The sequence below is a fragment of the Eublepharis macularius genome, chromosome 10, assembly GCF_028583425.1.
Source record: "Eublepharis macularius isolate TG4126 chromosome 10, MPM_Emac_v1.0, whole genome shotgun sequence".
NCBI lineage: Eukaryota > Metazoa > Chordata > Lepidosauria > Squamata > Eublepharidae > Eublepharis > Eublepharis macularius.
This window is the reverse complement of record NC_072799.1, coordinates 19,687,663-19,703,205: the sequence shown is the minus strand read 5'-3', so window position 1 is coordinate 19,703,205 and position 15,543 is coordinate 19,687,663. Positions and strand designations below refer to the sequence as shown.

The following is a 15,543-nucleotide window of genomic DNA, read 5'->3' as shown; positions in this document are numbered from 1 at the left end:
TTCCACCTCAAAAAATAAATACGAACTGGCAATAAACCTAGGGTATGGCAGAGTATACTGGCCCAGTCACACCCTGAGGGTTTTCAGCTGTTGCCGGTTTCCACCCACACAGAAGGCAATGCCTCAGTGCTGCCCATTCGCTGCCTGCTGTGTGCCAGACGCACTTACTTACCTGTTGTACCCAAGGGATGCTCGTTGTAAGCCGCCCACTGACCCTTTACAGGAGAAGGACTTTTAAGACTGCAGATATGTCCGGTTCCTAGTTGGCCTTTGGTTCCACAGCCAAATGCATAGATAATTCCTGAAGAAGGCACAAAGGCTAGTGTGTGCTGTCTGCAACAACACAACCAAAATTTTACTAAGTACACAAAAGGTTTGCAATGCTTATTTTTCTGTTTACATTGGTTTCTTAGAAAACTGAGCAGAAAAACGTTCAATCAACAGTTCTCGTCTTCTCCCAACCATCCTATTTATCCAGGCATTTAGGGGCTGGTCTTTTAAACTGTTTTTACATTCTTCTCTAACAGAAGAGTACGAGACTCTTTTTAAGCTGTTAAATATTTTATGTTGTAATAACGATCTGGTTGGGTTTTTTAATGCTGTGTTAGTCACTTGTTAATTTTTAACTGTTTTTATCTGCTTGGAGATTTTATCATGTTCCACTTGTAAGCTGCCTCAAGCAAGTTTCCAGGAGAGGTAGTATAGAAACAGAATAAATAAATAAATTTGAACTGACAGGACATCCTTTTTTTCCTGCATACTACTTTTTGAAAGTTTCTAGCCCACATGAGAATAAAGATATGGTTTAAAGTGCAATGGCGTGGATGAGGCAATTTCAAAAAGCCAGAGAGATGGATGACTGAACAGAATATCCAGTAGTTGGAGGCAAGAACTTCAGAGTCCTGCCGAGTTCCTTGACCCCCATTCCATGGTTATAAAAATCAGACATCCTTGCATAATTTATGCAGACCGCAAAATTCAACTTTTCTTGATGCAGGTTTTGGATTGTCTCGGGGCAGAAGTGCAGGGACTGAATCTTCCACCTCACAACAAGCCTCCACTTAACTCACAAATGAACCTTTGGAAGTTTGTTAGCATCAAAGAGACTCACATGACAAAGCCTTTTTGCCTCCCAGAAAGTTTATCAAATGAAGATTAGACTATTTCAACAAAAGAGGAAATGAGCTGAGTTGAGATTATAGCAAAATTTGCCTGAATACTGTGGAAGAGCCTCAAATTATGAGTTTCAAACTATAGATTCATCCAGAATTAAGGGGTAAAACTCTTCCTAGAGAGTTCCACCTCAGGTTGCAGATGGGATACTGCATATATGTTTAAATATTTCCTCATGAAATATATCCTTGGAAACTTTTTTAAAAATACAAAACTTCAGAAAAGGTTGACCCTTTCCTTTCTAGTATTTTAGTTTTGTACATGTAGTCAGTTCTTTAGATGATGGAGCTCTCAGACATTTGGATTCCATCCTCCAATATGAAATGGTACAATTCAAGAGAATACTGACTACTTTATTCTACTGTTTGTTTATTTACTTCACTTGTACCCCACATTTTACACCAATGAGGACTCAACGTGGCTCACATCACTTTCCTCGCCTCCATTTTATCCACACAACAACCTTGTGAGGTAGGTTAGGTTGAAAGAGTGTGACTGAACCAAGGTCACCTAGTGAGCTTCCATAGCAGAGTGGAACTGATCCTAGTCCAACACTCTAACCATTATGCCACACCGGCTCTCAGTGTGAACTGGCGCTCGTTCATCACAAAAAAAAACCCTACAGATGGTTTGTGCTCAAGTTGCACTACTTCCAATTAAAAGTCTAAGACGAGAAAAACGTTATCTTTCAGCTTCTAATTTTGTCGTGCCTAATAAAACAACAGATCCATTTATACCAAAGAGAAGCAGTCCCTCCATTTGAGCCTGAAGACGCACTCCATTAACCACGTGGCTGTTTTACATGTGCTCCATATTGGGAGACGGATAGTTGTCTATAGTTGCTTAATACACAAAACCTCTATTACTTGCCACATCACGACAAACCTACAGGAGGGATGACTTGGATCCGCCGGAGCAGAAAGTCCCAGATGAGGAGCTGCTAGACTCATTTTGTCCATATGGCTAGATCTAAAACGGGCAAGGCGTGCTGGTTTGTCATTTGAATCCCAGTGAGAACTAAACCTAGCCTCCAGAGATATGACCGCATAACCCATCCTCTTAGCTACAGGAACTGTTTGAAGCGGTGGAGGAAAAATCAAGAGCAGCAATGACAAGCCAAATTAAGAACAGTTTTGTATACGGAGAACATACAACTCAGCAGGCCTTAATGAGCGTATGTTATCCAACTGTGACTGCTTAAGATTGCAAGTCTTCCAATTCCCACTTGGCTCATTGTCCCAACAACATTGCTACTCAGCACACTGGCAAAGTAGCACAGTTAAGTCCACTCACCTACCACATGCGATCTGGGACACCTCACTGCCCATCAGCTCCAGCACCCTTCTGGGGTTTACTTCATCATTCAAGGAATCGTGGCCGAGTTGCCCAAAGGAACCAGCCCCAAAGGTAAACACCCCTCCGCTCTGGCAAACAAAGGAGGATGCAACAGATAAAGAGAAGAGAAGCTCACCACCGCAGTAAGCTGCTCGTTTGGTAGAAAAGGCAAGCCACTTTATGGTGAAAATGTGTCTTGCTTCTTCAACTAAGCAAATGGCTACAAGTAGAAAGTTCAAAGGCACCGAAGTGGCATGCATAGTTTCCCCCCTTATGAACGCACACGTGCATATGTGCGCGCACACACACATTTCATTTATACATGAAATATTGTGCTAGCTTTCTAGAGGCTTATAGTTTTTTGTTTTTGAAGAGAATATTCAGTAAGTGGTTCCCCACCACCCTGGCTCTTCTGCTACAGTTCATTAAAGTAGCTCATTTTGATGTGTGGGTAGGCCAGCCTTTACTTTAAGTACATTTTTCGTTATATAATACTACTTCATATCTTTTTCTTTGAAGAAGGAATGCAGCAAAATAGGAGGAAGAAGTGCTAAGTGGGTGATGCTAAAACAGAAGGGGGAGGGCTACAAGACTGGCAGTGCCTACAAGAAAATCTGGTTTTCCCCACCTTTTTCCACTGTCAAAGCCTACAATGTTTCTTTACCTTTGTGAGGACAGCTGTGTGGTCATTTCCACAGCTGATATAGACGACTTTTTGAGACCGTAAGAGCTTCACATGGCATGGAGACTCCCGATCTGCATTAAGGAGAATATAAAAAGCACGTGTCACAAGTATATGGTTACGAAAGGCTGCAGAATTTACAACACAGCATTAAGTATGTCAACATCACACAGTATCTACATCCATTAAAAAAAATTATACAAAGTTATAAATTTTATCAAATCGCTACAGAAGCACTCAAACTAATCTATCAACAACTCTACTAGAAATAACATTACATACAGTGGCTGGCCCGTATGGAGGATCAGAGCTACAGAGCTACGTAAGAGGGTCACCCTCAGTCAAGACAGGTCTTCATAACGAGGCAGTTGTAAATTAAGCAAAGAGGAAAAGGTTCAAAAACAGGCTGATAAGGACCAATTATACTCCAGAAGGGACAATGGTTGGTGGGGGGAAACGTGAGGAACAGAGGTCAGCCTACTCAAGCCCCTGAGAACTTAAGCGAAGGAGAAACTTTCTTGAGGTGGGATTTTCAGATTATTTCTTTCTGATATCTAGTGATTCCTCATGGGACTTCAGCTTGCACTTCCTAAAATTAAACAGTAAAAAGTATGTTTTAAAGTCTGAGATGGAGTCGCCAGAATTATTATTCTGCAGCCCAGTCGGGTAAGGATTAGATCTCAAGCTCCTTCCACAACAGGCTAAGGGCCAAAGGCAGAAAAGAACCTGCACATTCAAGCTTATACAGTTACACGGGGCTCTTACAGCCATCAATAGCCAATAGTTTCGTCAAGGGAACATACTTAGAGAAAGGTGTCAGTAAGTAGCTGCTGGTAGGTCTAGCTTCCGTAGGTCTAGGGGGCTGCTTTTCCCTGCCCCAATAAAATGTGTACACTTACCTGGCTACTTGCATTTTATTCTGCTGCTAGGAGATACTTGGTGAAGAGGCACAGTGACAGGACCTTCTTAGTGGAAGCACTAAGACTGGAATCTCCTTCCCCAGATGTTAAGACTGGCTGCTTCCCTTCAGCATTTTAAACTTGTAAAGAACAACCTTTCAGGGAGGACATTTGACCTAGCTTGATCATGGCTACTCTGCAATTTTATTCAAGTTTCATACGTGGGCTTCTGTTTTAACTTAATTGACTGGCTCTGTTTTTAGTCTGTTGCTTTGCTGCTTTGGTGACTGTGTTTTTTAATTTTATTTTTATATTGCTTTTTTAAAAAAATGGTATGGTAAGGTAGTTGTTTGGTGTAGTGGTTAAGAGGGTGGGACTCTAATCTGGAGAGCCGAGTTTGATTCCCCACTCCTCCACCTGAAGCCAGCAGGGGGCCTTGGGCTAGTCATGGCTCTCTGGAGTTCTCTCAGCCCTGCCCACCTCACAGGGTGTTTTGTTGTGGGGATAATAATGGCATACTTTGTAAACCGCTCTGAGTGGGCATTAAGTTGTCTTGAAGGGTGGTATATAAATCGAATGTTGTTGTTGTTGTTGTTGTTACTACTACTACTACTACTACTACTACTACTACTACTACTACTACTACTACTACTACTACTACTACTACTACTACCTTGGTAGTTTTATTGAAAGTCTGGTTATACATTTTTTAAAACAGCCAAATAAAAATAAACACCTTTCAATAATCTGCCCCAAAGAATTTGGATAACAGAAAAGGAGTCTGAGGCTCTCCCAGTTCAGAGATTGAAAATCTACCAACCCCTTCATGTTCCAGTTTCATCTGTTTATAATTTCTACTTCATTTAAACTTTTATATTTTATTCTTTTATCATGTTAACAATTTGTACACAAGCTATTCTGAAGACTGTTTGGTCGGGGTGAGGAAGGTGAAGGCAGGTTAAAAACCTTCCAAATGGATTAAAACATCTGTCCTGAGGCAGCCATGACGACGGAAACTGCTTCTCTGTGGGGATTAATGTCCACGATGGCACATTTTTCAGCCACGCCACTTTCACAAACCCTCACTGTAAAGCAGCACCTGTCAATGTGGTGTCACTTGGTCAAAGGTTACTTTTTTTAAAAAAAAAAATGTTACTTCTTCATGCCAACACACACCCAGGGAGGTGGAGCTTGGGAGACATTGTGTGTCTGCAGTGGGCCTGAAAGGAAATTCAGGAGAGCATACACAGGGCGAGAAGGAGGGAGAGCATTCCTTTATGCTTCTGTCTTTTCTTTCAATCTCTCAGCTAAGAATGAGGGCAGGGGGGAGCCAGCAATCATTTGGGGAAGATTTGGATGAGAAACCTTCAGTTGCTGAGCTGTGTTTTCAAGATTTGGGCAAGCAGAATAAAAACCTAGAGGTAAGGCTCTCTAGCAAGACAGTGTCCCCATTTCACGCCTCATTAATCCACCCGCAGCAAAGAGGTGGATGGGCTGCTCATAAAAAATAATCGAATTGTTCCACAGTAGCTCCTCTTCCACTGCCAGTCGGAATTTCACCTGCCCCAAGCGACTCCTCCCCAAGTACCTCGGTCGTCACTCAGTCCCAGCTGTCCTGAGCTGTTTTTCCCCCAACCGAACACAGCTCCTGAGAGAGACAGGGCAAAGCTATGTGCTCCTCCTGCAGCAACTTGAGCCAATGGGACCCCGTCGAGTGACTTCACACGCTGAGGACTTGATTGTGAGGGGAACTCTTTACCCAGCCCAAGCTGCCCATGGTTGTTCTGCCCCCATGCGAAGAACTGTCCGTCTGAAAAACAGAACATGAACAGCGGCACCCAGAAAAGTAAACACTCTGTAATCTTGCAGCGGTGTTACTGACACAAGATCATTCTGTGGTGAAAAAAGGGGGTACCTTGTCTGGAAATAACTGAGGGAATGTCTGTTGCATTACAGTCAAACTAGACAGGAGATTCTCTCTTAATCTTTTAAGGACTAATTACAGCCACGCAACACACCAGTTTCAGTAGGGGCCAGGATGAGATGGGAGAAAACTTTTAATCCTTCCATTCCCACATGGCTTTGGTAGGCTTTGGTTTTAACCTTTAAAGCCCTAAATGGACTGGGACCAGCATACCTGAGGGACCGCCTCTCCCCGTATGTGACCCAGAGAGCACTAAGATTGGTAAATAAGAAATTACTGGTGGTCGCTGGCCCCAGGGAGGCCCGGCTGGCCTCGACCAGGGCCACGGCCATCCAACCTGGTGGAACTCTGTTGGAGGACACTCGGGCCCACCAAGACCTTATATCTTTTCAGCAGGCCTGTAAGACAGAGATGTTCTGCCAGGCATATGGTTGAGGCCAGCCTTTGGTTGTCTTAGGAGCCTCCCTACTGGTCTCCTGCCAGGAGGGCTATGAAATCATCTGCCCCCTTACAAACATAGTCCCTGGAATGTTATTAACTGTGGCCCCCACCCTCCCCTCTTTTGTTTATATTATGACTGGGGAAATTGGAGGGGGCCATCTGAGATGCTGTCCACATATGTATTGTGCTTTTGATTTTTAAATGTATTCTAAATGTTTAATGTGTATTAAGCATTTTATTGTATCCTGCCCTGAGCCCATTCACGGGGAGGGAGGGCTAAAAATCGAATTTAATAAATAAATTAAATAAATAATGCAAACTTCAGATAGAGGAGGAAGAGTTATTAGCACCCTGAGGGAAAATCCATTTTTTCCCCTTTAATTATATAATGACAGGGTGGCAGGCCCAGTTTTGGTTTGGCAAAAGGACTAAACCTCCTCTCCATGGACAGCTGTAACCTAATGCAAAAAGACACTAGGAAGAACTGATCACTTATCTTCCAACATCTTGTATGTTTTGATATTCAGAGCATGAGCTGAGAAGTATATTTTCAAATTTCACCTTAGCCATGAATTCACTTGATGGTTTCAGATATGCCACTTTTCTCTCAAACTCAGGTTCCAACAGGCAATATGGCAATGCAATTGTAATAATATAATAATATTGTAAGACCTACCTTAAAAGGTTATTGTGAGGATTAATGAACTAATAAAGATCAAACATTGATATCTGAAGAAGTGAACTGTGGCTCACGAACGCTCATACCTTACCACTAATTTTGTTAGTCTTATAGTTGCTACTGGATTATTGCTCTTTTCCATTAATGAACATTAAATGTTTCAAACACTCAAGTAAGCTAGAATTTATAGAAAGAAGGCCTGGATGGCTCATAAAGCATGTGCCTTATATGTAAACAGTCCCATGTTCAAGGCCTAGCATTTCCAGTTAACAAGATTTCAAATATTTGGGCTAGGAAAGGCCACCACCTGAGGTTCTGGACAGAAATGCTTATTTGATTTGATTTGATTCCCCACTCCTCTGACTGAAGCCAGCTGGGTGACCAAGGCTCAATCACAGCTCTTCCAGAGCTCTCTCAGCCCCACCCACCTCACAGGGTGATTGTTGTGGGGATAATAATATCATACTCTGTAAACAGCTCTGAGTGGGTGTTAAGTCGTCCTGAAGAGTGATATATAAATTGAATATTTTATTTGTTGTTGTTAGGCACAAGCAGTTAAAAAGTTACTGCAAAATTTATTTATTTTATTTATATCCCACCTTTTCCTCCAATGAAGACCCAAAGCAGCTTACATCGTTCTTCTCTCCTCCATTTTATTCTCACAACAACCCTGTGAGGAATGTTAGGCTGAGAGCATGTGACTAATCCTAAAGCCCAAATCAGGAACTATTAGAAACGACAGATCTGGTTTGCAATTTGAACAGGAGTCATTCAAAGGCACGGCTCCAGAGGTGACCGATCTTTCAGCAGAGCTACGTTTAGGCAGGGCTTTTTTTCAGCTGGAACGCGGTGGAACGGAGTTCCGGAACCTCTTGAAAATGGTCACATGGCTGGTGGCCCCACCCCCTGATCGCCACAGCGTGGAGGGCAATCTCAGCTCCCCTCTGTCTGGAGATCAGGGGGCGGGGCCACCAGCCATGTGACCATTTTCTCCGAGGGCAACTCACTGAGTTCCACCACCTCTTTTCCCAGAAAAAAAACCCCACGTTTAGGTATTCTAAAAATGTAAGAAGGATCTACTGAAAGACATCTTAGACAAGCTAGCTTATACCATGCATAAATTTGTGTATAAGTACCCACTTAAAAGAGGAATCTCCTCCTGTGTAAAAACAGAGACAGCACGCTTCTTTCCAACATGGGATCAACAACCTATATGTTTTTGCAAGACCTTGTACTGTTTTTTTCAGTAATTCTGCCATTTAATTCACTAAGGGTTCAGCCTTAGTAAGACTACTCAGGTATTGCATATTAATATATTATCATACCAGCCGCAAGAGCCAGGCAGTGCCAGTTGCCACAGGAGACCTGCAATATCGTCTCTTGGTTCAGCTTCTTGATTAACCTAAATAGAAAAACAAGTGATTTTTTATAATAGGTTCAACCTAAGAGAGTCCATCTAATTTTCACTACGGCATTTACTGTTATCAACACAAAGCTGAAGTATGACAGGTTAACAAACATAACGCTGGCGATAAAAAATGACTAGTTCACATTTTTTAAAACAATCTTATTCAGTGCCAACAACAGTGTAATGATGACTATCAGACAGAAGCGTCTGGAAGCATATTATGTTACAATCATGTCTCTCTCTTTCATCACCAGGCACAGGGATTCTTAAAAACTGCTGTCCCTGATGTACTTTTAGATGGTCCTCAAGACCTCAGGGAAAACAACAGATAAAAATGCCAAGAGATTTCTACCACAGGCAGAAGAGGCAACGTAAATTTAAATAGCTTGCCTTTTCAGCCATGCTAGAGCCTGTGATGGAAGTTCTTCCATACATATGCATAGATTTGGGGGCTGTGGCTATTACAGACAAACACTAAAGACTGGTTTTATTTGGGAATCTTTTCCATCCACCCTCTTACATGCTCACCTCAAAATAATGACGGCCCACCAAGAACAAGCAAACCACGGAAGTAAATCCTCAATACCACCAAGTTTAGGAATAAAAAACTAGCCCTGAGGAGAATGCAGCACATTAACTTAAGCTGAATGGATGCAAGCATTCAAGTTTCCTAGAAGACCTCTTTCCCCCCACCCCCCGTTCAATGTATTTCCTGCCTTTCATTCTCAATCAGAATAATTTCACAACACAAAACTACACACGATAACACCGCTATAATAAAAAGTTTCAAATAATATACCAATATCTCATCTTCCAATATTCTCAACTTAAAACCTGCTGAAACAAAATTGCTTTTGTTTGACGCTGAGAGATCTCTGTCTTTCGGTGCTACACCTCTGAAGATGCCAGTCACAGCTGCAGGCGTAACATCAGGAACTACAATGCCAAGACCATGGTGACACAGCCTGGAAAATCCACAACAACCAAAATTGCTTTTGTCCTCTTCCTTAAAAAAACACAATGGACTCTGGCAGGCCTCACTGAGAGTAGCGAAGCATTTTTCATGGTCTGGGACACAGCCGCTAAGGCGCGGCATCCTGTTCCAGTGATTATAAGAAAGAACATTTGAGGCCACCACTACAAACTGAGGTAAAAAAAACTACCTAGGAAACCTTAACATTTGGTCACGGTTCTGGGTGGTTACCTTGGGACAGCCACTGAATCTTCTGCAGCAGTTTGTCCTAGCTGGCCATCACTCCCTGCACCCCAGGAAAACAGCTGGCCTTGGTCACTGAGCGCCACACTGTGAGACTCTCCACAGGCAACATGGATTATGTGTTGATCTGCTAGAGCGCAAATCTGCTCTGTAGGAAAAAGAAGAAAAAAATGTCACCTGCCCATACTAAGCAACAGGATACCTCTGGGCAGCTGACTCCTATTGAGAGCAAAGAAGAGAGGCAAGCGGGAGATGACTTTGAAAACCTTTTAAATAAATAATTTCATTTGGTCCACACTGATGGCGAGCAAGCTGGTCAGATCCCAAGGCGAGATTGTAGCTCAATGAGATAATTATTATTTGGGCAGGATCCAATGAATTACTTGAAGCCTTCCATAGCACCTGAGAGAGGAGGCACATGGAGAGGGGCACAGGAACATGGGGGAAATGGCACAACGTCAACAACAGCGCAACATCACTTTTGTTAAGTATCAGAAGTGACGTCATATCACCCACATGACATAAAGATGATGGACATAAAGACCACAGCCGAGTCGAGGCAAGGCCGTTTACCTCAGACCTCTGCGTGGTGCAAGGACAACTCGCGCAGCTAGGCCCTAGCCGGGGGGGGGGGCAAGGCAGACGCAGGAAGGCCCCCGCCAGGCAGTAAGGCGTCAGACACAGCTATGCCTGGGCAGGGATGTGACAGCAACACAAATAGGGAGCAAGGGGTCTCCCTATACTTGAGCATGCTCAGTGTGGTGTTTCTGATAGGGTTGCCAGCTCCAAGTTGGGAAATTCCTGGGGATCTGGGGGGAGAAACCTGGAGAAAGTGGGGCTTGGGGAGGGGAAGGACCTTGGCATGGTATAATTCCATGAAGCCCACCCCCTAAAGTAGCCATTTTCTCCAGGTGAACCTGGAGACTAGTTGTAATTCCAGGAGATCTCCAGCCACTAGCTGGAGGCTGACAACCCTAGTCTCTGAACATCAGAACTTCATGTTTGATCAAAAAATAATCTGGCAACATTGTTTTGCTAATGCGGTATGGAGAAAAACTTAAAGAAACACACATCCGTTGGGCAGGCAGAATTAGTCTCTGAACTTTCCTTGGCCCCAGGTTTAACCGTTTTAAGTAAACTGCACACAACTGCACACAGTTTTAAGTAAACTGCAGCATTCTGTCAGGCTACAGATGACAGGCTATGGCAGATAGACCCCTATGACAGGCTATGGCAGATGACAGGCTATGGCAGATAGACAGCAAGAATCCAGATTTGTGGTTGAAAGGTTTTATTCAGGAATCAGATCATTTCCACAGATATGTCCACAGGATTACTCAGAAGCAAGGTAAGCAACTAAGCAGTTTGACGGGAATACTCAAGACGTGTGAAAATCATTCTATTATAGAGCACAACTACTCCTTTCCCCCTCCCAAAAGTAAAACATAACTTTTGGTGAGAACCAGTCCTGAGAGCTTCTCACATATTCTACCTATCAAGTCTAGACACTAAGAAGGCATGAGATTAAAGTTGAAACACAGTAATTCATGGGAGTGAGCAGTGTACGAGGTCATAAGCACAGAGAGCTTCAAAGCGTTAGATAGGACACCTGCTGCTTCAGAAAGCCTGTGAAGCAAGTTATGGTATTAGCAATATGACATCGGGGTACAGCAACAGCAATGGTTTAAAATATCAGGTCAACATTAGACAATGGCATGGATGTATGGGTACAGACATGACTCATTCCCAATGTGTTGGAAAGATTCTAGAAACCTCTTTCAGAGCCACACTAGAGGAAAGAGGCAGCCATGTTCGTCTTTTGCCCTCACATACAAAGCAGAAGATGCTGATGGTAAACAATTTTAATATCAAATAAGGTGTTCAGATTAAAGAAGATTAATCCTCATGGCTCCCCCACTCCATGGGGTTTGTCAACCAAATTTCCTCACCCCAGGTAGGGTTGCCAACCTCCAGGTGTTGGCTGGTGATCTTCCAGAATTACAACTGACAGAGATCAGTTCCCCTGGAGAAAATGGCTGCTTCAGAGGGCTCACGCTATGGCCTTATGTCCTGATGAGGTCCCTCCCCAAACTCCACCCTCTCCAGGCTCCACTCCTGAAATCTCCAGGAATTTCCCAATCTGGAGCTGGCAATCCTTTCACAGTCACTACTAGTCAGACTGCTTTAAATGAACTTTCTTCATTCAGGTATGTTCTCTACGTCCCCTCTCTAAGCCCATTCAGTTTGCTGGAGCAAATAAAGCAAGGAGACTCTTCAGTTATATGGTAGGTACTGGAACTGGAGACCAACACAGGCATTGAGAGGCTTCTGTACACATGGTGCCTCATTAAGGGTTTGTTAAAACAAAAATAGCTTCCCTTTTCCACTTTAAGCAGCTGTACAGCCAGGGATGAATCACAAGCCGAGGGAAGATTTCCTTTCCAGATGGTGTGTGCTTGGATCTAGCATCTTGTTCCTTTTATGCAATTTGTTATTAGGGAAGGGGAGCAGAATTCCCAAAGAAAGGCCAAAGTCCTTCACTTGAAGAAAAAAAATCCCACAATCATCCTATAATGGGGGAACAGGAGGGAATCTGTCCTAAAAGGAGAGGGGGTAAAACAAGGACAATCTTTCGGATCATGAATAATTCACTTTCTTTTCTTCCAAGCCGTTGAACATTCCTCACTTTAATTATAACTGCTAGGTGACATCTGCAGTTCACTGGGAAACTTTTACTAGAGGAATGATCAACAGAGGTGGCTCCGGTCCGAAGCTAGTCTCTCTACAGTGGGCCTAAACATTAGGCAGCAACCAGTAAAGCCTAACTTCCGTTCAGTTGGCAAATGAATGGTTTCTGCCAGGGCTTTTTTTCAGCTGGAATGCGGTGGAACGGAGTTCCAGAACCTCTTGAAAATGGTCACATGGCTGGTGGCCCCGCCCCCTGATCGCCGCAGCGTGGAGGGCAATCTAAGCTCCCCTCTGCCTGGAGATCAGGGGGCGGGGCCACCAGCCATGTGACCATTTTCTCCGAGGGCAACCCACTGAGTTCCATCGCCTCTTTTCCCAGCCCATTAGCAATTACATTCCAGAGCAATAAAGGGGGAAAGCACAGACAGAATGCAAAACCAAGTGGAGCATTCAGCATCCTGAGACTGACATAATTCACTTTAACTTCCCTGTGCCTTTGTAGGTATAATGGACCCCAAACCTGCACTAAAAAAAAGGTAAAAATAGCACTGTAGTACAGGGCGGCATTTTTTATAAAAGATGTAGTGTGGTCGTCTGAACAAAATTAGGCAGTTTTTTAAATTGCATTGTTGACTGGATGAACTGTTGTTTTTACTGCACTGTTTTTTCCTTTTGTGACCCAGTTTTATTGCTTTGTTTTGTTGTATGCATTATACTGGCTTTTATTGCTTTATCTTCCAATTCCATAATCTACCTTCTAATCTGCGCCGGAGGGCAATCTCAACTCCCCTCTGTCTGGAGATCAGGTGGCAGGGCCACCAGCCATGTGACCATTTTCAAGAGGTTCTGGAACTCCGTTCCCCTGTGTGCCCCCTGAAAAAAAGCCCTGTATACCGGAATGCTTCCTGCTGCACACATACACACAAATGGGACATGAAGTTCCTTAGGAGATGTTCATGCCTTCTGGCTTGGTTATCATCAATGAGACAGATTTATGGTTCAGGGAAGGGTTTGGATGCCAAGTGTGGGAATGAGCACAAAGATAAAAATACTAGAGTCACACACCATCACCTATTAGTTTCCAGTCTGATTGGGGGGAAACATTGCTTACGGTCTTATCTGCATGCTTTCCATTTTCCCAGCAGCAAAAAAACTGGCACAACATGGTGGGGCTACCTGTGATTGTAATGCAAAAAGCAATGCTCTACTGATGCCACAACTACGAAAAGGATTAATTACTCAGTATTTCATGCTGTCTTTCCCAATGTATATGTGCGTGAGTATAGTTACTTTGACTGTTTCACTTAAAAGCCATTAGAGTGACAGACACAGCAATCCTATGAAGATGTCAGTAGCCTTAGCCTAGAGTAACTCTCTATAGGATTGCACCATTAGAATCCGATTAAAATAAACAGAACAAAATAAAATACTGACTGTCCAAGATACTGAGGGTCTAAATAATCACAACATGAAGAAAACCACATACGGCAACACAGTAAGTACTTTATATTAATGCAACCATTAAAAAAAATTCTGTATTTTTTTAAAAAAACACTATTTTTTTTAAATTCATGTTTCACATTCATTCATCATTGTAGGAATCACCTGTGTTTACTGCACTGTAATCTACTTTCTGTTTTGTTTATCGTATATCTTGCCATACATAGTTTGTTGCAGGCATTGTTCCCTAACTCTGAATCCCAGTTCTATTGCATAGTTCACTGGTTCTGTTTAACTGCACTGTTTATATTCTGCAATCACTCTTGAGTCTCAGCGAGACAGGCAGACTACAAAGAAAGTAGCTGCTACTAATTTTGAGATGAAAAAAAAGTGATTGAATAAGACATCTAGGCTCTGTTATACCCCAGAGAAATTAAGAGATAGTACTCCTGTATGGTTGTACTCTATATAAAAACAAGTCTCAATAAACATAGAGTTTTATCACTAAATTATATGAATTGTCAGATACATTTCACAAAACCACTATAACTTAACTGGGGTGTATGAGACCCAATATGAGACCAGTATTTTTTTTTTTACAAGGCAAGTTAAAACAATGACTATGGAAAGAATCCTCATTACAAGAGGTGTTTTGCTTTAAATGAGTTAATTACTGTGGAAGAGACTGTCCAGAGAAAAGCACTATGTAGGAAAGATGAGTAATTCTGTTCAAAGTAATGAGAGGTGTCCTAATGCAGGAACATACGTGAGACACCTGGAATTTCCTCTGCCAGCCCCCCAGACTACGGCATATTTTTGGCAGTCCTATGTCAACATGCAACAGAACAAGTTTTGTTTGGCATCTGACAGTTCTTTCCTAGGAGCCTGACCATATTGACAAATCATTGGTGAATGAGCTGTTTTCCAATACCGTGCTAGAAACCTTATTGAGTCCCTGATCAAAAAGTACAGAGTGTTACAGCTAGCTGGTACAGTCTTCTGAAATCCACCCCACAAAATGGCTAAAGTTTGGAACACAGGTTTCTTGTGTGGAGTAACATCGGGCTGCTAGTGATCAGATGGAATTCTTCGATGTCAAGGATTCCATCCAAACATCAAGGACGCCAACATTTTTAGAATGAAAAAGGTGTGAATGGTTCCCCCCACCCTGGTACATGCTTTCAGTATTTGGTGGCTGCTCAAAAGGTTAAATGAGTTTTATCTGAACACGCTCTTTCACTTCTGTATCCTTCACAGCTTTGTCTTCCCTCCTTTCCTTCCTGGATATGTTGACATAACATTTAGGGCTTGCTTGCAAACTCACCAAATTGGCAATTCCTGTCACGTGGTGAAGACCACACATTCCAAACCACCACTGACATGTTGCCTTACATACTACTTTGGGCAGGTTTTTTTTTACTCATAGGAAGATTTTCTGTGTAACCTGCTTAAGACATTCGGGGGGGGGAGATCTCAGCTTGTACTGAATTCTGCTAGCAGAGAAGACATGAATCCTTGGCAGAGCACATGTTTTGCATGTTGAAAGTCATAGGTTCAGTCTTTCACACCTTCACTTGAAAGATCTCTTATAGCAGAGCTCGAAAAGGCTTCCTTCTGCCCAACTCCCTGGAGACCTGCTGTCATTTAGGGAAGAGCTA

General features: G+C 42.9%; 1 protein-coding gene across 4 annotated transcripts in view; it reads right to left on the bottom strand.

Moving 5' to 3' along the window:
- Nucleotides 1–15,543, bottom strand: part of HERC3 (HECT and RLD domain containing E3 ubiquitin protein ligase 3) — a 67,634-nt gene that overhangs the window by 35,168 nt on the left and 16,923 nt on the right. For all 4 annotated transcript variants that reach the window (XM_054989579.1, XM_054989581.1, XM_054989583.1 and 1 more), the window contains exons 4-9: nucleotides 9,746–9,905; nucleotides 8,459–8,535; nucleotides 5,678–5,899; nucleotides 3,173–3,264; nucleotides 2,467–2,597; nucleotides 173–333 (exon numbers count right to left, since the gene is read on the bottom strand). In XM_054989579.1, the coding sequence (XP_054845554.1) occupies nucleotides 173–333; nucleotides 2,467–2,597; nucleotides 3,173–3,264; nucleotides 5,678–5,899; nucleotides 8,459–8,535; nucleotides 9,746–9,905 (843 nt within the window). The remainder of the gene's footprint in view (nucleotides 1–172; nucleotides 334–2,466; nucleotides 2,598–3,172; nucleotides 3,265–5,677; nucleotides 5,900–8,458; nucleotides 8,536–9,745; nucleotides 9,906–15,543) is intronic.